At 42.6% G+C, this 23,971-nt stretch overlaps 1 protein-coding gene across 2 annotated transcripts in view; it reads left to right on the forward strand.

Annotated features, from left to right (window-relative positions):
- The first annotated feature begins 217 nt into the window (after positions 1 to 217).
- Upf2 (UPF2 regulator of nonsense mediated mRNA decay) overlaps positions 218 to 23,971 on the forward strand; it is a 48,521-nt gene continuing 24,767 nt past the window's right edge. Inside the window, exons 1-25 of one of the 2 annotated variants that reach the window (XM_050170718.3) lie at positions 218 to 719; positions 884 to 1,052; positions 1,145 to 1,254; positions 1,670 to 1,702; positions 2,283 to 2,367; positions 4,321 to 4,397; positions 4,460 to 4,540; positions 4,624 to 4,653; positions 6,457 to 6,576; positions 7,449 to 7,496; positions 8,663 to 8,875; positions 11,111 to 11,335; positions 13,156 to 13,195; positions 13,285 to 13,349; positions 14,118 to 14,204; positions 15,452 to 15,533; positions 17,345 to 17,470; positions 18,390 to 18,502; positions 19,009 to 19,094; positions 19,430 to 19,538; positions 20,611 to 20,668; positions 20,759 to 20,814; positions 21,040 to 21,156; positions 21,295 to 21,396; positions 22,847 to 22,930. In XM_050170718.3, the coding sequence (XP_050026675.2) occupies positions 717 to 719; positions 884 to 1,052; positions 1,145 to 1,254; positions 1,670 to 1,702; positions 2,283 to 2,367; positions 4,321 to 4,397; positions 4,460 to 4,540; positions 4,624 to 4,653; positions 6,457 to 6,576; positions 7,449 to 7,496; positions 8,663 to 8,875; positions 11,111 to 11,335; positions 13,156 to 13,195; positions 13,285 to 13,349; positions 14,118 to 14,204; positions 15,452 to 15,533; positions 17,345 to 17,470; positions 18,390 to 18,502; positions 19,009 to 19,094; positions 19,430 to 19,538; positions 20,611 to 20,668; positions 20,759 to 20,814; positions 21,040 to 21,156; positions 21,295 to 21,396; positions 22,847 to 22,930 (2,319 nt within the window). In that variant the 5' untranslated portion in view covers positions 218 to 716. The remainder of the gene's footprint in view (positions 720 to 883; positions 1,053 to 1,144; positions 1,255 to 1,669; positions 1,703 to 2,282; positions 2,368 to 4,320; positions 4,398 to 4,459; positions 4,541 to 4,623; positions 4,654 to 6,456; positions 6,577 to 7,448; positions 7,497 to 8,662; positions 8,876 to 11,110; positions 11,336 to 13,155; positions 13,196 to 13,284; positions 13,350 to 14,117; positions 14,205 to 15,451; positions 15,534 to 17,344; positions 17,471 to 18,389; positions 18,503 to 19,008; positions 19,095 to 19,429; positions 19,539 to 20,610; positions 20,669 to 20,758; positions 20,815 to 21,039; positions 21,157 to 21,294; positions 21,397 to 22,846; positions 22,931 to 23,971) is intronic. The other variant, XM_050170717.3, reaches the window with a different exon arrangement.

A 23,971-nucleotide genomic window follows, 5' to 3' on the forward strand; every position in this document is an offset into this window, starting at 1 on the left:
CGCGCTTTTCACGGAACGCCGCGAGCGTCCTCTGTGAGAAAATGGAAGTTAGCTGCAGGTGAAAGCACTAAAGCGCATAGCTTAAGCTAACAATTATTCTACAACGTTGTTTACTGTAGTATGACGTATGTGTAGCTTATAATGAATTATTATTGAACACTGTTTCGAAACATTATTTGATTATTAGATCTTCAGAACGCACGCCAGGTGGCTTGGTTTCGAAAACATGGTTGTGTGTTGATATGTGAGCATGATCGTTTCAGAATGCGATAAAGTTTTCCCACCTAAACTGTGGCCAAATGCGACTTGAGGCGTTCGCGAAAACTTTTGTAAAACAGGTCGGAATGTGATCTCACTGTCGACGCGTCGTGACGGCTTATTGCACCGTATCGCAGGGTTAAGACGCGCGCATCTTTTAATTTTGTGCGTGCCCGTGGACTCTCCGCACTCTCCACGTAGGAGTTTATTCGGCAAGTGGTAACAGCATCCCGTCGCGGCATTTTCACCTTCGGCATGGTCTACAGCAGCAAACCGAGAGCAGCGCACAGCAGCTGCATCAATCGCGTGAGCACCACATCTTGCAGGATCGTGTTAGCGTCGTGTGGCTGAGCGCAGTGTGTGGTGTAAACAGTGCGATCGGTGAGACCTCGTGGCTGCGCGCGTTACTGATTGTTGTGCACATTCGGTGCCTCTAACGGATAAACCAACGCCCACCGATGGTGAGTTTAAAGTATCTGCAGTGCAACAATGCTTTCGTGCTTCCTCGAAGAAGGCAATGCATTTTTTGGGTGCCATCCACGTTGGCCGCAGCGAAGACGATAAAGAGACTCGCCATTTGGGACCGAGCACGCCTAACCTTATTTCTTCTTACGCTGGTTCACAGGACTCGGAGAAGAAAACGGAAGTCAAAGGCAAGAGCTGGCGCAGAGAACGGGAGGAGAGAGGTCGGCGACTGCAAGCCAGGGCTTTGCAAGCTGAAAAAAATGACCAGAAATGTACGGTTCCGTGCAGCGATAACGTTCCGCCCGGTGCCGGTGGCGATGCTAAACAAGGTACTGTAGCCAGCCTCGCTTTCCTGCCGGCGCATTGCTGCCGCAGGCTTCTTAAAAACATGGCCTGGTTTCCGTTTTGTCTCTGTTCTCAGAAAATGATGCTGTCTCTGCGAATGACAACTCTGGTGACACGGTTTCGAAACGGGCTGACAGCCTGCCCCCAGAAGAACCATCAGAAGAAGTGGCTCTCAGCTCAGTTGAAGTAAGGATCATGTTTGTAGCAGGAACTCATCTTAGACTGAATATTAAATTCTGCACACTTATTACAATATCAGCTCTCTTGATTGAAGTTGTGTTAGTATTTCTTATAAACCATCCATGTGTACAACCACGTGTTTACATGTTTATTTATTCTACATTGTGTGGCAGTAACACAGCTACTTTGCTCGTTAAAATACAATACCCTGACCTCCCTTAGCTATATTATTATGTACATCCATGCTATGCAGCCAGCTGACAGGTGTGCAATATGAGAGATTTTCTACCTCTTAATTATCAACAGTAACACTGGCAAATGGCAAAGGTTACCTGCTGACATTAGAGGCACATTCACACTGCAGGAAAATATGTTGTCCTTTTTATTTCTTAAACATTTTCTTTCTTTTTCTTAATCACAGGACAATGCTGCCGCTGTGGAAGAAAGTGAAAAGGTAGGTGAAAGGCATCTAACATTATTTTTTAGTCAAGCTGTTAAGTGGAGTTCTGCAACGGTTTCCGTGAACCAATGAAGGGTGGCATGGTCCATATCAATTGTAAATGCAACGCAACGTGTATCAGTGCTCCACATTTGCTTTAAAACGTAATGATCAACGATTATAAAATAAAAGTTATCTTGTGTATAAATGGATCACAACCCATGTGCACAGTTTCTTGAAGCACTAATCCATTATTTTTGTTTCTCTAATTGCATTATACTGGCTCCACATTGTACATCAATTAAGGACTGTGTACGACTGTAGTGGTGAAAGCTGATGGTGCATTGCTGCAATGCAGCCTATGTGGCAGCCTTCACTAAGAACAGCAAGCTACAACTGCACTTGAATGCAGCAGTAGTAGCTGCTGCATTTGAGCGAGGCTGTGAGCTTACACGCAGACCCCTAGTACTTTCAAAGAGCATGAGAACTCGTTTGTGCAAATTTGTTGTCTTAGATGCAGCGGGCGTTAGATTGGCATACAGCTGTGAAGGATTTGCTTGTGCAGTTTCTGATACTTGTGCTTATTTTGTCCAAGGCTCTCCTTGATGCATACACGACAGAAGTTCAAGAGAGACTGAACTTCAAATCAGAACTTCGGAGCAAGAATTTAACAGCTGCTGGTAAGAGTATTATTGCCATATCTTGTTTTTTTTTAATTGAAGCATTTTTGTGTCATCATGCTCAGTATGACAAAGTTGTAGGTAGGTGTGAAAATTTGGAGCAGATACAATAGTTAATACAGAAAGATGGGGTAGATGGAATTGTGACATAAAGTATAAGTGAGATATAAAAGTGAAAAATGCATATTGATACATGAGGCCTATTTGCATGAAAAAAAGAAGGTGATAGCTGTGTGAGCATAGTGTCAGTTGTGTTGTGAATTTGGTTATATTGGTCAGCGGCTTTGTGCTATGCATACAGTAGGAGTTTGGATTAGCTTGCGTATTGACTGTATCTCTGTCTGTTTTCACGAGTTGTAATGGTTTTCCAAAGTAAAAATTGTCGAAGGCCAGCAGTCTTTCTGTCCTGTTGCTTTCTATCCTTTTGCCTTCGTTATGGTTTTCCACTAAGCATGCGAAATTTTTTTTTAATAAGGAGCCATATGAAAATTATTGTAAATATATTTTGTTGTACAGATGCTCAAAATCTGACACGCTCAAATTCTTATCAACATAAAAATAAATCGTTATAGACTGTTATAATCAAATTATTGCTCATCACCACTGCTGCCACTTGTAGATGTGTTCTCCATGCTACATATTATTATTTTTGCACGGCCCTGAACAACTTTTTGTTGAAGTTGAGAAATGCATTTGAAGTTAAAACATACATTTTCAGAAATACTTTGCCACAAAAAGCACTTCAATGCATTCAGCAGAAGCGGCGTTATTGGTAATCAAAGGTTGTGCATGATCCCGTTCGCTGTGCTCCAGTTCTTTCTTCAATGCCTTGTTCTGCGAAGGCTACGGCTGAGCGCGGCATGCCACAATGCTCCGCCTACTGAACGTCACCGCGGTGCGCAGTTCAAATTTGATTTTGGATGTTCACATAGACCCTCTATTTCCGGTTTTGGCATGCCAAACATGGTTGTTATCAGCGAGCCGCAGTGCGCTCAGCTGGCAGACTTGTCGCAGCACCCTGCAGCAGTCGCAAAATCTACGCTACGTTGCAGACAGCGGCTACATGCAATTGTAGTGCTGATGCGCAGTGTTTGCTTTTTGCACGGCAGGGCTTGAGTGTGCACTTGGGCTATATGCTGTAAACTGGCCGTGCTACGTGGTGCGGACTGGCTTTGGTCTGCACCATTTCAACCGACAGATGCATCCGACCTGCATCCTACTTGCGCATATGAAGTGAAACGCATATTGAAGCGAAGTCTGCCAAGGCGTATAACCAGAAGCGGCCAGGTGTGACCACACGCTGGGAAGTGTGCATGTGGTCTGACCTTAAGTTTCACCTGGTTCCTAGCTTGTTGAGGGTTCAGAACTAGTCGAAATAATCGAGACCCGATGGCTACGACACCGCTAAGCAGGGTGGTCAAAATTTAATTCCTACGCAGGTGGCTGTGGCCGAGTATAAGCAGACGATAGCCTGCTTCTTCCAGAAGTACTTAATTATTATCGAAATCCGAACGCACATTTTCGCTTACTTCAGCCTGTTTATTAAACTGCTTCAATAAATATACACAGTAACAGAAAGAAGCAGCACATTGAATCAAAGAACCTTCTTGATTGATGTCAGTTATTGGCCAATAGCAGTCGCATATGGGGATCTGCTATATTACGAAACAAAGCAAGCAGAAAGAGCAAGGAGCAGGTTTCTGTTGAAAAGAGAGCGTTAGAGAAAAAGGTGACTTCGCACTCTGCTTGCAAGCTTCGCGTACTGCGCACGACTGCAAGAGTTGGCTAAGATGCTCACAGCTGCGTATGCTATTCACGGGCTATGTTTTTTTCGTAAGCCCTAAGGGTGGTTTAGGACCCCTTTAAGTTAGGCAGGGTGGCTGCAAGGTTACATACCAACTTTCATTAACTTATTCATAATGTTTTCTAAGAGTGCTTCTCTTGAATTTACAGGCAATCGTCCAGAAGAGGCATTCTTCAGCAGGCTAGACTCGAATCTGCGGAAAAATACAGCTTTTGTAAAAAAACTGGTGAGCACCATCACATTACATTGTATGCAGCTGACACTCATAAGAGATATTTCTTCATGTAGAAAACTATCTCGGAAGCTCAGCGGGACTCCCTCCTGAAGGACATGGCCGGCCTCAATCTGACCAAGTACATCAGTGAAGTGGTATGGCATATTGACACATTCTGTAGTTCAGTGACTGACATGGCAGTAAGATGAGATGATCACTCCTTGTATCTTGTTTTCAGGCGGCTGCCATAGTGGAAGCCAAACTCAAGGTAAGTCTGAAGCCAAGAGGCCTTTCTTTTTTGTTGTTGTTTTACTGGAAGCAAAAGTGTGAGTGAAATAGAAATGATTTAGCACATCATGTCCCCCCATATATTGATAGGTATAACCCTAAGAGACAGGAAGACTTAAGACTAGACTGGACTAGAGAACAAATGAAGGTAGCTGATACTCTTGTTGAGATTAAGAGCAAGGAATGGAACTGGGTTGGCAGCGTAATGCGTAGAGCAGATAACCGGAGGTTTAGTAACAGAATGAGTTGCAAGGGAAAGGAGACATGGTCAAGGATGGTCGAGGGCTATGTGATGCAGTAATATTAGGAAATTTTCAGGCATAGGGTGGAGTTAGCTTATGCAAGACAGGGGGGATTAAAGATCACTGGGAGAGGCCTCTTTTCTACAGCAGACATAAAATGAAGATGCCAGCCTGGTGGTGGTGATAATGCAGCACTTTGGTCCTAGACTCAGCTTAAGTACTGAGCTGCATATGTGGAAGGTGAGCCACACACTGGTGTGTCAGTCAGTGTGTTAAGCCATTTACAGAGGCCAGAAGGATGTATGCAGGCTGCACCCAAGTATCCTAAGGCTTGCACTATGCTTGAGAACCCGGATTTAGAGCATGCTTTAGATGGAAATACTCTCTCTCTTTGCATCTGGGGTCCTTACTGTGTTTTATAGATTGTATGATGAGTGAACTTCTTGGCTGGGTTGGGCATTTTGGGAAAACTAGCATGATGCCTAAATGATGTACCAAATCTCATCTAAATAGTAGTACCATGTATACATGACTTTTCTGGCTAGGCCGCTGGCTCATTTACAGTTCAATTTCACACTAACATGACATCTTGTGGTGATCGCAGTTTAATTGCCATGTTTATTTGCAAGAATCCTTGCTTTGTTCAGAGTTAATGCTTTGTTCAGAGCTAATCTGTGGTGAGGCCAAATAAAAGAAAACTTAGAATTTCTGACGACAAAATGTTGGCACTGTCTGTCATAGCACTTGTCCAATTTCACTGTTACTACGAGCGATGGCACCACTGCTTTGTTCTCTCTGCTTCTATTTTTTTACTGTGGCATCACTGCAGACAGCACAGACTTCTTATTTAGCCTGGAAGAAATGACCAAGTAATGCATCCAAACCTGGTTACCAACCTGTATTCACTGCCCTGTGTGAAACTTGAACTTTAGTGAGCTACAGACTTATCTAGAAGAGCTGTATATACCTAATGCTCCCTTCTACGCGACATTTGGGGTAGTCGGCATCAAGTCAAATATGCAGGAGAAGCTTTTCTTACATAGGTGCTGCACTCGCCCGGCGCCTCTCATATGTTCGCTACACTGATTTGGATAGTTGATTAGCAATAAGCAAAATACTCTTAATTGTGGTCTTGAACTGCAAGGCAAAATGCAAAAGTGCTTGTGTTTAGATTCAGGTGCAGATTAAAGAACCACGGCTGGCCATATTAATTCAGAGTCCTCCGTTACAGCGTGCCTCATAATCAGAACATGGTTTCAGCATGTAAAAGCCCCGAATTTAATTTTTAATATATAATTGCAAATAAAATAGGAATGTTGTTTATCTCTTGCTGGCACGAATAAATTTGTTACTGATGATTCCAGCTTTAAATTTTCTGGTTTTCCTTTTCTTTTTTTTGCAATTGCTTATGACCAGTATCTTCTTAATTTTCTCTAAAAGAAATCTAATGCTGCACCATGTACCACTCCCGTGCAGTTAGGAAAATTCTTACTTCATTGTCTTATCAACCCCCTCTGCTTTCTTTTCTTTTTTCTTTTTAGATGTCTGACATCCAGACAGCTGTGATTGTGTGTTCATCTTTGCACCAGCGATATGCAGAGTTCTCGACACAGTTGCTTGAAAACTGGCTCAAGACACTCCCTCTAAAGAAGGACGACAAGGTTGGTGCTAGACTTGCCTTCATTAAGCTTGTGTCCTACTCAAGTAGCTCGATCTCGGCACACTTATCATTAACTTGATACTTTACAAATACTTTCGTGAGACAGTTCATTACTAGTACCTTCCTATTCTAAATACTCTCTGATGGTAACTTGTTTCTGTGACTTCGTTGTCTTTTTTTCTGCCTGTTTTTTCTGTGAAGTATGTGTGTCTGAGGATAAATTAGCTCTAATATCCCATGTAAGTCTGCGGTACTAATGGCTTTTGTATGTTTTAGCTGAACATCCTTTCATTATTGGTAGCATTGTGTTTGATAATTAATGGCTAGTTGTCTACATGTTCTGGAAGACGAATTTTTCTGAGTGCAAAGATGTTATTTTGGTAGTGTAGTCGAGATTGTAACTTGAATGCTTCATAAAAGTAACAAGCACCCCTTACTTTTCAGTACTTAGTGCTTCTGTACTTTTCAGATTTAAGTATTTGTTAGTATACTCAATCGTCCTTATTGCACCTGGTGATTTCTTTTGTACCTTCTTTGAATGTCTCATGCCTGTTTGACCTATCAGCTGTCCTGCTATGCATTGAATGAACAACATGTGCAGAATTTAATTGCTAGTCATTGCTAATGTGGAAATGGGTTTAGTGAAGTCCCTGCTTACAGGCACCTAAAAATGAACAATACCATGTGTAATATGGTCTTACAAATGACATGTTCGACATGTTTGCTTGTGTAAATCAGAGAGTGCAAGCAAAAGCACCTTTAGGCTAGTTGAGTCCAAGCTGTTATTTTTTGAAACGTTATGCTTTTTCGTGCTGTTCTGTACCTGTTCAAAGTTGTACTGTGCACACATTTACTATATGTTCTCTATTTCAGGCTACTAATCTGAGTAAGATCAGAGTGGACTTGAGATTCTTTGCTGAGGTTAGTTTTCTTATGGCAACTTCATTTTTGTGCATGCACCAGAATGTATCAACTTTAATTCAGTAAAAGATTGATGAGATAAAATATGACATGTTAATAAAATAGTAAAAGGTAGTGAATTAAAATTAATTGCATAACTTGATCTTTATAAATAAGTACATTTTTATGGTTGCACCAAGATGTCCTATTTCTCCAGCCAAGTCTGGTGCAGGTTTCACTTGCTCTTGTTCTTGTTTTATTCCTCCAAATCTGTGCTATTCCTTAACAAATTATTTTTCACAAATGTGCCTTGCATTTTTGTTCAGAAAGACTCTTGCAGTTAGTGACATCATGTGATTGCAGCAATGGAATATATATTGTATATATTTTTTTCACAGTAAGGAAACACAGCTGTAGTATTATCCTACAACATGTGTCTATGCTATTGCATAAGTGGTATTTAGGTTTTGCACAGATGAGTCTCATGCACCTCAAGTCTAGTGTACCTTTTTTCTTTGTTTATGGTTGGACTGGTTACTGTTAATGCTACGAGTGCCTGCATCTGGTGCACCCAGATAAGTAACTTATCTGTTACGGTATCTTACCTGCTACATTAATTTTATCTTCCAGTGTGAACTGCCCGGGTTGTTATTGAAAACATGTGCATGTTTACATTTATTTATTTATTTATTTATTTATTTATTTATTTATTCATTTATTTATTTCACAATAACCCTAAAGGCCCTCTAAGGAGTGTATTACATAGGGTAAAGGTTACATTGGTGAGGCAAACAGTGCGTAAATGTAAATGCAATAGAAAAACAAAACTGGGACAAAATTATTTACAGTGCATCAACGTATAAAAAAAAAAGTTATCAGTACAGCAACTCTAAATGATTTGTACAAACTATGACGTCGTGGAGGCTTTGGTAATCGGCGCAATAAAAAAAGTAAGTTTCCAAATCAGAGAGTGAAACGTGATATATTAGGTATGCATGGTACTGCGTAGAGTGTCTGTAAATTTTGATGCATTTGTTTCCGTGACAATGTGTGATGGCAGATTATTCCACTCTTTCACGGTGCGAGGTATATATGACTGACCAAATGCGAGGGAATGACATGATGCATTTGACTTTGCAAGAATGATCCCGATAATGGTGTCTTTTGTTTTGTTTCTGCATTCGCAGCTGCTTGCCTGTGGAGTGTTTACTCAAAAGGAAGGTCTACCAGTGCTAAGAAACCTACTTACATTTCTAACAAGTAGTGACCGTGAAGAGCACAACAACCTAAACATCCTTATCAGCTTCTGCAAGCATTGCGGCGAGGACTTTGCAGGATTGGTTCCTCGCAGGATTCGCATCCTTGCCCAGAAGTACATTCGTGACGTCCCGATAAGCGACGTAAGTAACAAGCCCTTTCTTGGCGAAGTTTGTTATTTCCTATATAGCACAGGGGGGCAGAATTCAGTGCTCTACAGTCAACAGCCCCGGGGGGCTGCGAAAACATCTGAAAAAAAAAAATGAATGCTTGTTTTTTACTGCCTATAAGGGCTCAAATCGCCACGAACATGTCTGAAAAACCTCTGAATGCTTGCCTGTACACTTACTAGGCATATTGGTGCTTGTACTGTGACAGGAGATGGCCGATGCACATGTGTATAATTAAGGGTGTCCCGTGACAATTTCCCCTTCCTACTCTTCGTATACTTCACCGCAATATTTTTTTTTTATACTTCACCGCGTAACACTAGTGTTTAGAGGTGAAGCTGACTTTTGGACACCGGCGTTATGCCTCGCGTTCTGGGGTGCGATCTTGTACGCGTTCCAAAATAGAATGGAGGCGGTCCGTTCCACCGAGCCGCACACAGTTGGTCAGTTTGAACGGTGACGAACGCCATGACGTCAATTGTGAAGTGATATCTGCTGTCAATCATTCAGTGTCGTCTGCTATCGGACAAACGCAACGGAACGAACCGCCAATTTCGCGACGGAAGGAACGGACCGCCTCCGTTCGATTTTGGAACGTGTACAAGATCGCATCCCTGCTATCCGAGCTTCGAAGCCAATGGCGTGCGTTGCAAAGGCGGAGTCGGCGCCATTGCTGACACCGGCGAATTCTTTCAATGAAGAATGCGGCACTGAATGGCAAGAAGCTTAACAGCGAATGCTGAAGCAGGAAAATATGCCTAGTGCTGCCACAGTGGTGGCTGTGGCTGCCAGCGGGTCTGTGTGCGAGAGCGCCCGTTCGAGCCGACGAGATAGACAAAATGTTGCGGTGGTGGCTTTGATTAACGCCGTTTCAGACCTGGAGTCACAGCAAAAAATCCGGAAAGTCGGACGGCAAAGGGTTCCTGCAATCGAACTTTCAGACATTCTTATACATTGACACTATGGGGTATGTGGTGGCACCGCAAAGCCACCCGAATAATTGCGCGTTCGAAAAATTGGTCGTTCAATATTCTATGGCCTGCTGAATTGCTGCTGTGTTACTTGTAACATATGACTACGAAACAGATCATGATGCACTAACAGTGCATCATGATGTGCAGTATAGTAGTCTGCTAGTAGGACGTAATATGTAAGGTATAACTGTGGCACATTTAATGGCTACTTTAAAATGTGTGCTAACGAAGCTTTTTAGGATCATGTGTGCAATGTACTGCGTGTAATTTTGTACTTCCATAATTAAAAAAAAAACTATTGTTTAGGTAACTTTTCACATTGTTCGTGCTGAAAAAAAGGCCTCTCTTTTTGTCAGTTCACTCAAAAATGAGTGCCCATTAGTTCCAGCTCTTATCATTATTAAATCATTGTTAGATTGTAGCACATATTATAGGGCTAATTTTTAATCAACCCATAGGAGCACTGTCACTAGAGTGCAGGAACAAATGAAAGACAAATGAGTGTGACAGACACAAGCAGTTGTGTCTTTCCGTGTTACTTGTACATCTGTTCATGTATTGCAGTCGATTCAATATGGATTACCAAAGCAGCCAGTTCTTATACCTTGGTGACATAAGTCTAAGTTAGATTATTTCGTAGGTCCAAGGCTGCAGGGATTTGCCAGGCTGTATTGTCACTCAGTGCATAAAACAGTAAAATGTGATTAGTAGCTATATGAGCTTTTGTGGGAAAAAGGGAACATGCTACACATTAGTGAAACTTTTGCACTTTCTTGTGTTAGGCTACTGCTCTAAAGTGGGATCTGGCAGCTTAAAATTGAAGAAACAGCAAAGCACAGTTGTTCACGACGCCATTGGGAACAGAAACACTAAATTGCCAAATTTATTCTTAAGATCAATTTTCGTGCTCATCATATCGTCAGCGATCAAATTTCTGTCCACGAGTGGTCCTAGCTAACACTCGCAGGACTTGGTTTAGTACACTTATGCAAATGCCCTATAAAGTGAATGGAGCAGGAACCGCTTCCATAGGTCAGTTGGTTGAGTGTGGCACACGTCATTTGGAGGTTGTGGGTTTGGCTCCTATCAATGGCAGGTTGTATTTTGTTACACATTACTTTACCGTTTCTTATTATTAAAAGGACACAATTCATTTTTCTTATGCTTTCCGTAGCTTCATTGTGTGTTGGCTTCATGTGGTAATTCTGACCAATATGGATTGCTTGCATTTCAGCTTTTGACCCCAGACAAGCAGAAGAGTCTGCAGAGCATCTTACGCGAGTACTACCGTTCACTTTGCCGGCACCTGCTGCGTGATCACCAGAATCTCCGAGGCATCGAAGCACACAATCGCCGCGTTCTGCAGACAAAGGGTGAACTCAGCGGTGAGCAGAAGGAAAAATGTGAAGCTGCTCACCTGGCCTTCCAGAAACTGCTCACAGGAACTCAGCAGTTTGCAGTATGTACTCTTTCTTGTTCTGCACATTTCTAGCAGACGTGTAAATAAAGGAGTCAGATAAAAATGGCTTTCCCACTAAACAACTGTTTTGTTAGCATTCAGATTTCTCTTAGATTTTCCTTGTTTTGTTTAATTTAGCTATGTTTTAAGTGCAGTGTTGGCCTGTTTTGCCCAGAATAAAGCATAAATATGCATCTTCTGGGGCGTTGCTGTAGTTCATATTAAACACACCTCTAATTTCATGCTTGTTGTCTTTTTTATTGATGCAGATCTTCAGTTCGGTGCCTTTAATACAGAGTTGGAAATTCAGGCTCTCTGCTGCATGCTCAAAAAAGACAGGGCTAGGATTTTAGTTTCTAAAGCTGATGTTTATTAAAATCTCATTTCTTACACCAGAAGTACTGCTTTTCTTTAGCACCTTCTCATAAAAAAATCCCTATTATTAGGGGGTAGGGAGTGTATGCATTTTTCAGCACTGTGGCTCTCGTGTATACCCTTGACTATCCTTTCATGTGAAAATATTGCTCTATTCTAATCTGTGTTGGAACTCTAGTTTACATCCTTGTTCTGCAGTATGCTGGTGCAGTATTTATCCCGATTCTGGTGCCCTTCCTTTAGTTTAAAGGGCCCCTCACCATGTATGGCCATTTTGAGCGGACAATCGCAGTGCATACAATGTGCGCTAATGATTGTGTCTGCTAAGTATTACATCGCTACACACTGTAGAAAGAACAGAAATTTCAAACCAAATGCCGTTTGCCCTACTCCTCACGGGTGCCGCACTCCCAGCGAGAGAGTCGACGTCAATGGTGCAAGTGCGCTATGTACATGGCCGTGCTGTAACATCACTCACAGTGACACGTGACTTCGAGAATTATTCAAGGCACCATCAGCTATTTGTTTAATCTGTTGCTTCAATAGACTAATAAATAAAGTTTAGATAAATTAGAAAACATAAGAACTGAATGTCTGCTTGTTTTTGTTTTACATCGCAACTTGGCTAGTGAGATGCACTTCTATTTTGTCTGCTTGTTCCCATGCTTGCACTCAGAGAACAAAACTGTCATTTTCTACCATGTTCCAGTGCTACGATCATGTTCTTCCATCCTCTCGCCTCTGCCTAAGGGCTCAAGATTGTGGCACTGACTTATACTGCTAATCAGGTGTTCTCGTTCAGAGCTTGCAAAATTGTCCGCTGCACGAAACAAGACAAACGCAACAGCTTGTGCACGAGACTGTCACCAGAAGTGCACCACTGAGCAGAATACCCAAGAGAGAGGGGAAAAAAAGCAAAAGAAGGCAGGGCCCGTGACGTATTCGTCATGCTATCCTCCTGCTCTGGTACTGGAAAATGCAGGGAAGAAATTTAACTTGCGGAGGCTAGACGGGGCAAATGGAGAGAGTGTCTATGTTGGTGGTGATGGTCACCTGCTGTAATCATGTGTTTGCGGCACTTCAAATATTTCTATCTCTGCTATTAACGAACTAATCTGAAAAATTATTCTGGTAGAACATTCCTTAGAGGGCACGTAACAACTTCGTATGCGTAAACAAAATTTGGTTTGTGGCCTGGTGAGGGGCCCTTTATGTGAAAAACATGTTTTATATGATCAAAGCAGAAAGCTGGGCTAGTTGGTGTGTCATGATTATTCAAAAGAATAGCGCGAAGTAGCAAGGACAACGACAGAGAATACGACAGGACGAGTGCTCGTCCTGTCGTATTCTCTGTCGTTGTCCCTGCTACTTCGCGCTATTCTTTTGAATAATCATGTTTTATATGCATTTGCTCAATATGGTCGAAAAATTATTTCCTCTTTCAGGATGTTTTAGACGAGGATGTTCCTGACTTGCCACTTGAAGGTAAGCGTGGTGTCTTTGCATGTTGCTGATGCAGACTTTTGCTGGGCCATAAGGGGGGAAAAGGTAAATGTTTGCTTTGTTTTGCCCAGAAATTGCTACGCTGGAGACTGACGCCGCTACACTTGACATCCACAATCGGTTCAAGGGCGGAGAGGTAAGGATCACGTCTGCTATAGAGCTTGATATGTGTCTACAGCAAGCCAATCTTGCTTTTCAGCGTATGACATATGTTATTCTAATAACGATTATATGGACACTCGAGGCAAATTTCCACCGTCAGCATTGCCATGAGGTTTCGTATGAAGTCCAAGTATGATAGCATCACAGCCGCGTGCCTTATGCTGTAGGTGTGAGGGAAAGCGGGCAAGGGTGAGCCGAGATGGATGGGGGCTTGATCTCGTGCGAGCAGGGTAGGAAGCGTGCTGTCTTGTCACGCGCGCAAGGAAGGGAGTGGAGCAGCAGATGTATGTGGGTTAGGAGTGAGGGTAGGGGAACAGGTTAGCTCGCTTTTCCTTTTTTACTCCGGCCGTGGCTGCACATAGCATAGCTGTGCCTGCCCTATCTTGGAGGTAATCTGCGGCGGGTGCAAACGTTGGGAAATGCGAACTAGCCAATTGCTTTGAGTGCGCTGTGTTCGCTCACGCCTAGTCCGCGTTTAAGCAAGAGGTAGCATGAAGGGTAATTTGCTCACCGCCGCTGATGCTCTTTATAACATGAGTCCGCAGTCATCGGGTGAGATGTGTTCATGTTGCCTGTGCATGTGTGACACTATGCATGTCAATTTGGTTATGAAGTGAATGTTTACAGCAATTCATAAGGTCAATAAAAGTATTAACCTTACTTCATTTGTCTTATAATTTGCATTTGCAATCAATGCCTTGCCTTCCGGGCAAAACTGCAACTTTTTCTCTTTCTTTTCCAGCTGGACGGAAGCAGCTCGCTGTGGGAAGACGAGGAGTCACGCAGTTTTTATGAGAATCTCCCTGATCTCAAGGCATTTATACCTGGGGTATGATTTTTGTTCTACCACCACCACCACCACCATCATCATCATCAGCAGGACAAAAGCCTCTCCCTGTGATCTATAATTACCCCTGTCCAATGCGAACCGATTCCAACTAGTGCCCGCGAATTTCATTATTTCATCGCTCCACTTAGTCTTCTGCCATCCTCGACTGCGCTTCCCTTCTCTTGGCACCCATTCTGTAACCCTAATGCTCCAACGGTTATCTAACTCGCACATTACATGACCTGCCCAGCTCCATTCTTTTCTCTTAATGTCAATGAGAATATCAGCTATACCCATTTGATCTCTGATCCAAACCGCTCTTTTTCTGTCTCTTAACGTTATGCCTAGCATTCTTCGTTCCATCGCTCTTTGCACGGTCCTTAACTTGGTGTCAAGCTTCTTTGTCAATCTCCAAGTCTCTGCCCCATATGTCATATGTTGTTCTACCACAACTACATATTTCAGTGTAGCAGAAATGCGACTATTCCTGTTAATTATACAAACTGAAAATACCTTTTATCCATGTTGAAAACGACATACAGCGCGAAGGACGAGGATTGCGAGAGACTACATACACTGCGCTGACTTCGAACAATATTTTATTGTGTTGCCACATCATGTGTATATATACAAAAGGGGGTATGCCCAGAAAATGAAAGACAGTCACAAGGGCTGTTCTAACAGTAAGTCATTGCACTAAGAACATGGTCACTTGAAAAAAAATGAACATTACTATTTCTTTTTTTTTTAATTAACGATGTGTCACTTCACTTGCCGACGTGAAAGGGATATAACATCTATTGCAACAGTATGGTTCAGGATAGGAGCTATGCAGGGTGAAATTTGGCATGGGTTCTTGTTTTTTGAAAATTTTGTCGTATTTGAGTTCTTATACTTTTGCTTGTTTATGCTTCGCTATTAGCAGGCACGAAAAGGGCATGCTGCCTTTCCCTGCCTAACACATCGTGTGCTTCAGTGGACTAGTTCAAGGCTTTCTGTATTCCTCGAGTACTTGACTCTTTATTTAGTGCAAATTAAACTAGGGACGAAAAAGCCGACAGTATTGGCGCAGCACTCGTGGTAGTGCCATTGTTGAATGGAGGAACTTGGCTTCATTGTGTTACGCTGCTATCATGAAGTCATTAGCATGCATTTAATTACTAAGGTTAATAAAAAGCTGGGTAGTAAAGCGAGCCTAAATCTCATGACCGGCTAGCTGCATTTTGTCTTCTTTTTGTTCACCCCAGATCTTGTTCAAGGACAGTGTACAGGCTACCACTAGCACAGTTTCCTCTGTAGAGGAGTCTGCTGATGTGTCTTTGGAAGAAGGTAAGTAAATATTCAGTTCATTATGGTTTGAGTCAGAATGTGGACAGACTGGGCTTTTTGATAGCAGAAAATATAATAAACATTGCATTGTACTACTCCTTCAGCCCCCTTTGCAAGGCGTCTACGCATACATGTGAGTTGCGTGACGTTTATGATAACTCAAGGGTGCAATGATGACGTCTTCCAGCGTTGAAGAGAAGTGTCTGATGCCTTGTGTATATCGTGTCAGAGAGACATTGCCTCCTGCATGTTCTGGATTATCCAGAAGTTGGGGGGAAAAAGCAGTTCGCAGGATAACTTGTTCTTGGGCTAGTTGGTTCATACTTGCTGAAGCTGCTGTAGAGCATATAAAACAGACACAAGAGCACAACATGCCTATGGTGTTTGGTCCTGTATTCTTTCTGTCTGCTTCATTTGCACTACGATGGCTCCACTAGTTTTCTTTAAGTGTTGTATGATTTGGCAGACGTAGCTGTAGAGATGAACTTGGGACGACAGGGCTAGGCGAGCAGGCTTTAATTGCAGGATTTAGATTTTAAAACAGGACATACATTGGCTGACTAGTGCGACTCCCATATGGAGCCCGCAAAACTAACATACAGCAAACAGTTTACGAGCACACAGCTCACTAGTTGATTTCTAGCATGACAAGGAGCACTCAGCTCCTGACAACGAGCACGACACGAGCACTCCTAGCAGCCGGCAAACGCTGCTTATAAGCTCTCCGCTTGACGTTATAGTTCGACGTCATCGTTCGGTCGTGGACGGAGCACGAATGGTCGGGAAGGTTCGTCCAAGCATTGTAAACTTGCCGCCGCCCCGCACTATCGTTTACGCCCACACACGCAAACACACAGGTGCGAACCCATACACACAAAGGCTTCGGAGTCGACGACCGAGGGCTTCGTAGAACTGTGCTCCGTCTCGGGTGGTGCGGCCAAGTACCAATTTCCTGAGTTGATCGCGTGCCACGTGGCTGCCGGTCATCCGCAGTTCTCGGTACCGCCCAGCTTTCAGTGCCGACGTCAGAGGGCTTCGTAGAACTGCTTTGTCCCGGGTGGCTCGGCCAAGTACCAATTTCCGGAGTTGATCGCGCGCCACGTGGCTGCCTGCCGACCGCAGCTCTCGGAAGGGCGCCCCGACTGGTGGGCTTGGAACACGTGCAGCGGGCTGAAAGCTGGCACGTTGCCACCCCGTATGGCCATTCTTAACAGTGTGTATGTGGGCAAAAATGACAACCCATTTTATGATTGCGCTTACTGTTTAAAGTAATGCACAAAGCTTATACAGAAACAACACAGTGTATTGTAATGTAGCGACAATGAAGAACAAGACAGTCTCACAACTGTGAGTCACCGAACTAACTTTTTTATTTAGTGAATGTGAACCCAGGAGAGCAAGTAACTCTCAAGCACAACAATAATGGCGAGCACAGTTGTCGATCATCAAAGTCAGATCTATGGGTCAAGCACATCGGCTATTTATACATGAGTCATTGTACATTCCAGCATGATTGCTGGTGCTCATGCACATTCTAGAATGTGCACCACTATTCATGTTGCATGTGCAACCTGATTACAGAGAAGGCTCTGCTATAGAATTATGCGACAACATTCGAGAAGGTTCCAATATGTAAAAGCATGTTTTGCGCAGAGCGACAACCTTGTAGCAGTTAGGCGGTGATGAACGGTCACCAGAAAAACATAAACAATTTACACATCAATATTAAGCGAAGAGTGCTCAAACTTATTAGCTAAGTATGTCCCCTTTATTCCTAATTCCTTCTTTGTTTTCTTTTTTTTTTCTTTCAGATTTGCAGAAGTTGGAAATGGAGTGTGCCCTCGAGATTGAAGAGGAAAGGGAGAACGCTCGCCTGGACAATGGCTGTAAAATAGAGGAGAAGGACTTAACTGAGACATTGCTGCAGGAAATTGAAGGTTGGTTGCCCATGAACTGTTCTTCGGGGTACAGCCAGTGCTGAGGTGATGCAGTATAACCCTGCCTTAGTGAAACAGTTGGGGTGAAATGTTTCTTGTGACTGCAGTTTTAGCAGAATTACCCTGAGTGGAATTGCTACAGAGCTGCACAGATGCCTTATTGTCTCATTGGTTGTAGTGGTAGTATAGCATAATCTCATTAATTCTAACTCCAAGGGGAGTTAGATTAGTTAGAACTGGAAATTTATTAAAATAAGACAGAGTTCAAGCAAAGGAGAGCCCCTTCAAATATAGCGCCGAATCAACTGGGCGATACAGCTCGCAGAACGAAAACCGTCATTAAACTTGCATTGAAAAGTCCTATTTTTCCTCCATCAGCACAAGATGACATGTGCTAAAAGAAGCCTAGGTCCTGTATAAAGCCCACGTGCGATAAAGTTGTCCTTGCACCATTTGCTGTGGGAGCGGGGGAAAACATGCAAGGGTGAGCTGAGAAAGATGGGGGCGGGACGTGCGCCGTCCTCTACGTGCCTATTGTTCGAGATGATGTAATCGAGCGCGTGGTGATGTGAACAAGCGCACACTGGGAGCTCCTTCCTGCCCCTTTTAAGGGTAGCTAGCAATGCATCGAACCTTCACCTTTGGCTCGGGCTTGTCTGAAAAACAATCCATGGGAGTGAGAAATCTTGTTCGAAATAATCGTTGCGAAATTTTTGGAGCTCTAATTCGCTGGAGTTTACCTCTATTAGAATACATAGGATTTTGCCAGGACCAACAGAGCAGTTGTAATTACCCGTCAGTTTGAATGAAGTGATTTTCAATGATCGGGATTTTGCTGTATATCATTATCTACGCTAGTCATTTCCCTGGATGGAAAGCATGCAAACATGACTCGAGTTATTGATCACATTCTGTGCAGCGCCTGACGAGGAGCCCGCACCTGGCACTGGGCCAGGCACAGCCAACAAGCTTCTCTTGGATGGCTTTCTGAACTCGTTGCTTCACTGTGTCAGCCGGGAAATGGTTGATCAGGTGAGTGTTCTTGCTCGTTGATGTTGTGCAGTCACTGTGTACTTGCAGACATATCGTAATGTGGCGGTAAGAAAATGTGGGGTGAACAGATGACAGAAAGAAAAAATTAAATATTCCAGAGATATGCGTGGAATCACAGCAGTTACACATCATAGACAACACACAGCTGTAGCTACAGTGATGACACAGAATTGAATAAATTTATGTGTAGTTCTTTGTCGAGGGCAATCTTCAGCAGAATTGTGTGTTGTGGCATTATGTTGTTGATGTCGTCTTTGACCACAGCATTCACAGCAATTCACTGTGGAAGAGCAACATGATGTTCTGCGCCTCTGCCGAAGCTAATCAATTGATCAACCAATAACACACTATGGGGGGGGGGGTGAATCAGTGATATTTCCAACTTCCTGAGTTAAAGAATCCATAATTGCTCCAACTAGGCATGTACATCGTCAAGCTATGTACGTAGCCAATTGTCTCTTTCTCTCTTTCTTTTTTCTTTTCAGGCTGCAGAGCAGTTCTGCATGAGTCTTAACACCAAGCCCAATCGTAACAAGCTAATCAAAGCCCTCTTCCTCGTTCCCAGAACAAGGTATGTTTGCAATTGCTTTGCATATATATATATATATATATATATATATATATATATATATATATATATATATATATATATATATCATTCATTTGCCTTGCATATATCAGTGAACACTTTCCGTGTCAATATATGTGTAATTCCAGTTTCTTTATTCCTAAGAGGTTCACAGATTTTTTTTGCAAACAGTATGATTGAAACACGGATTGTTTCACTTTTTTATGTTTGAGGAAATCAAAGTCTTCTCTCTTTCCTTTTCTTTTTCTGAGTGCAATATAATGGAACAGAAAGTTAAGACTGGAAATAACCATTGCTGCTTTTTGGCCACAATGTAGGTTGGACCTGCTGCCTTTCTATGCCCGATTTGTGGCCACCCTTGCTCCATGCATGCCAGATGTAGCCAATGACCTTGTCAGCATGCTGAAACAGGACTTCAAGTTTCATGTGAGTTCACTGCGTTACACTGGCAATTTGAAATTTACATATTAAAAACGATAACTCACAAAAGAAGACTCAGACTTGTGCTTCTTTGTGTGGTGGGAATATCCAAAGATAGTTTCACTCCATTTATTGAAACCTGTAGGCTTCTAACAAAAGAAGCTGTAAGCTGCAAAGAAAGATGTCATTCTGTGTCTTAGTCACAGAATGTTTTTTTCACAAACCTTGTCCTCAAGCATGTCCTTTTTCGCTGAGCCATCCTACATCTCATCATGTGTTGATCATTATAATATTTTAAAGTTGGAATGCCAAGCTTCCATGCCAGCTTGTTTTTTCATTAGTTTGTGCCAAGGACTTCGTCAGAATGGAACCGCCTCCCCGCCTCCTTAACCGAAAATTCGGGTCAACATGCGTTCATAATCGACATCCATGTACAACAATGTAGTACTGCTAATGTACCACTGTTCTCTGTAATGCTGCAGTGGCGCTACGAGCATTTAAAATGCGTAAATAAAAGAAGTGTGAAGTGCGCTGAAAGTTCTTTACAGCCTTGCCTGCTGTCTCTGCAGCACATGTTTTCATGTGACAAGCACAGTGTTCTACATTTTGTGGAGGCTTGTAGAACATTTCGTATTGCAGGGATAGCATTGCAATGTGTGAATATGAATGGTGCAGGGGGCATTGGCATCTTGGATGTGTTCTGCCTTGTGGGAAACTGTGTGTTGTGATTCTTTTATTTCACTAATGAAAGATGGTGACATGTCAATATATAGCGATCAAATATACCTACACAAGAGGTCAGAATGCAGGTGTTTCCCTTGGTAATTATTCGAGCATAAATTAAGGTTTTAGGACTGGTTATATCACGGAACCACAATAACTGTTTAGAACAGTTATTGAGATTAACCAATGTTCAAGTTATATGAAAGTGGTTGAACAAATCAGATGGCACTTCCTTACATGGTTCAATTATTTCTTCTATGTTTTCATAGTGCGTAGTACTTTCTCTGTTCCGTACTGCTTAAATTTAAACACTAGTGAACTTATTTCTTTTTTCTTGTGTGTGCTTGCATTTCAGCTAAAGAAGAAAGACCAAATAAACATAGAGTCCAAAGTGAAGACAATGAGATTTATAGGTAAGATTCTTGAGTTCACTTTAGGCATTAGATTGTGCCCTTACCCCGCTTTCACGTATGCTTACGGTGATGCAATATTGTTTTGTTTAGGAGAACTCGTGAAATTCAACATTTTCCCCAAGTCGGATGCCCTCTACTGTTTGAAGGTAAGTTTTAGCAAACATAAGTCATTAAAAGAAATGATTCTTTGCAGAATATGTTTACTCCTTTCATTTAGTGTGCAAGACAGAATGTTGATCAGAACATAAAGTTAGATGAAATATAAGGTTCTTTGTGCAAAATGTAGCATAATTGGACGTGCCAGCCACAAAGGGTGTAGTGCCATATTAGGTGAGTACTTAAAGTAACAGTTTTTTTTTTTATTCATACAGAACCTTCTCCTGGACTTCAGCCATCATTACATTGAGATGGCTTGCAACCTCCTTGAGACCTGCGGTCGCTTTCTGTTCCGATCACCTGAATCGCATCAGAGGACAAAAGTTTACTTAGTAAGTGTTCCTTTTGTTTTCAAAGTTTGCTTTTGCTGAATAAACTTAACTCTGAAATGCTAAACACAGCTTTAATGTGACAACCAGCTGTCAAGCATTCTGTCAACGATTGACAAGCTTTCTTGCACCTTCTCCCAGGAACAAATGATGCGAAAGAAGGCTGTTCAAGCGTTGGATAGCCGGTACATTACTATGATTGAAAATGCCTTTTACTACTGCAATCCCCCTGAAGCACCCATGGTAAGCAAACACAAATTATTGTGTTGAAATTTTTTTTGTGTTTGAACCATACCTGCCAACTTTCCCGATCTCTTTGTAAAGTTTGTGAATTTGGACTTCTTTTGCCATTTTGCAAATGTTGCTTCAAGTTTGTGGGGGAATGCGCTGCATGTGGCCAGGGCTGAAGGTGAGCTCCAGATCTAGCTACGCACACAGTCGTTCCGTGGTACTCCCCAACCCGAAGCGTGTGTAATTGCAGCTATGTCGGGTTCGAATGAATAAGGCAACGAGCAGCGTGAGCCCTAAGAATGAGAGAAGTCCTCTCTGTAATAACAAAAATAGGCTTGCCTTGCCTGCGATAGTCAGGCAAACAAGATCACTCATGGGTTGCAGCAGGTAAACCCAGCAGGTTAGAGGTCGGGCGCCAGAGAGAGAGGGTCTCCCCCGTTGACGCTGTTTTATACTTTTTTACCTTTGCGAGGAGAATGTTAGGGGGGAGGGTGCACGTGTCACGAGGGCGAGGGAGAGCCGGGAGAGGGTGTAGTGAGCCTGTCTCGTGTCTACACCGGCTCTCGACGCATCCGAAATGTGCCACTGCAACGACGTGAGTATGGGGGGGAAGATGGGTGCAGTTGCTCCCCGCAAATTCCACGTAAAATTCTGTTTATGCAAAAATTTTTTTTTCTTTCTCCATATCTTTCATTGGAAGTATTCTAGCAGTGAAAGGAAGCCTAGGGGCAGTTGCTTTGAGCAAGTTTATTCGGGTGAGTTCCTGAAGCAGGCGAAATCTGCAGTAGCAAAGTTGCTGAAAAAAATTACTGTGGTCTAAAAATAGTCTATTTCTTGTCAGTCTCTGCTGTTGCAAGTTTTCTGCTGTTTGTGTTCTGCATCTAAAGGTAAATTATCATTAATAAAGTGTATATGTATCCCACAAAAGGTGCGCATGTGGAGCAAGCATTTAAAAAAAATTAAGGATCTTAATAGCTTTGTTGTAAAACTTGGCATTTCAACCGCCAAGCAGGAGCCTTGTTCATGATTAAACAAGGCTCTCATGGGGGCATTGTAATGTCAAGTTTTAAATAATTTTTTAACCTTGATCACTGTTTGAGGCGAAAGCTTCACATGTACAGAAGTTTGAAGAAGTGGAGTAAGGGAAAAAAGTACAGCTTGTAACAGTGCAGCACTCTATTATGCAGCTTTCTTATTCATATAATTCATATAATTTCATATTATTCATATAATTTGGCTTATGTTACCTGGTTGTTTGGTAATATGGTGTTGAGCTGGCAAGACGGTGAGTGTGGCTTGTGGTTAAAAGACCTTTGTCATGAGTGTGATGTGATGTGCAGCTTTTTCAAAGCATCTGGCTTTGTTGTTTGGAGAGATACAAAAAATTTATTCATGCATTTTTTCCGTGAAGCAGGAAGCAACATTTCTTCATGTCAATTCGTTTTTTCCTTTCTTCTTGCAGTCTGTTCGTGCTGTGCGACCACCACTGCATGAGTATATTCGCAAGCTTCTTTACAAAGACCTCGCAAAGAGCAACACTGAAAAGGTATAGCTGTTAATTTGTCAAGTGGCCCACGAATACAAGCTAGGTCTCACAATCTGATGGTGACAGCAATCACATTGATGTCATTGCTATTGGTACTGTGATGCCAGCAGCAGCAATTCTCAAGTCATTGGTCACAGGAGCTTCATGGGTAGCTGGTGATGCTGGCAGCAATAATGCACGAAATGGTTACGTCGGGTCTGTAGAGAAACTGTAGTTAACAAAAAAAAAAGTGTGTAAAGGGTAGTGCTGCGTGGTGAGGCATGAACAGATGTTGAAGGCCTGCAAAGGCCAGATCACCTTCTTAGGAAGGTCAGCTCAAATGAGAGGGTGCGAGGGGAAGCATAGAGCTGATATTTGTTGTTGAAGATGTGTGTAGCTCTACTCTCGCTGTATTGTTTTTACATGTTCTTGTGTGAAAGCTTTTTCTAAAAAGTCTGTTCGGACAGCTATCTAAGAATAAATGTTCTGACTCAGCATGGTTCAAGAGCCCTTTAACCTTTGAGTATACTTGCCTGGCTGCCAATGCATGCCCTTATGCCCTTGATTGTGCCCAAGATAATTAGTGAACATGAAATATCACCTAGGCAGGCTGTACCATTTACTCATAAGTTGGTTAAAACTAAAATATTATGCTATGTTTTGTGCACAACAGAGCTTATCGACTGTCAGTGTTGCTCACGTTTTTTGTTTCCCGATATGATGGACTAGTGCAAAAAGTCCCCAAGTTTTTTGGACGACGCCGAAGTTTAACGTTAAACAATGTAGAAATTCAGGAATTTATAAATTCTGATTAAGAGAACTTCGATCTTGATTATGAGGTGTCTTCAAGAAATATTGACAGCAACAAGGATGCCATTGTGGGAGCACACAGTTTTGGTTCACTGAGTTTTGGTTTTGCGTCCGGCCTCTGGCAACCACGAGCGGCCCCAGTATGCTGTGTGAGGGCGCGAGTAAAGTAAACATTGGATCTTGTTTCGCATGGACCCAGGGAGCAGACCAGACGAACAGACGCGCTCGCAGGGGCTTCTACCACACAGTCAT

This window comes from Dermacentor andersoni, chromosome 6 (genome assembly GCF_023375885.2).
Source record: "Dermacentor andersoni chromosome 6, qqDerAnde1_hic_scaffold, whole genome shotgun sequence".
In the NCBI taxonomy this organism is placed as follows: domain Eukaryota; kingdom Metazoa; phylum Arthropoda; class Arachnida; order Ixodida; family Ixodidae; genus Dermacentor; species Dermacentor andersoni.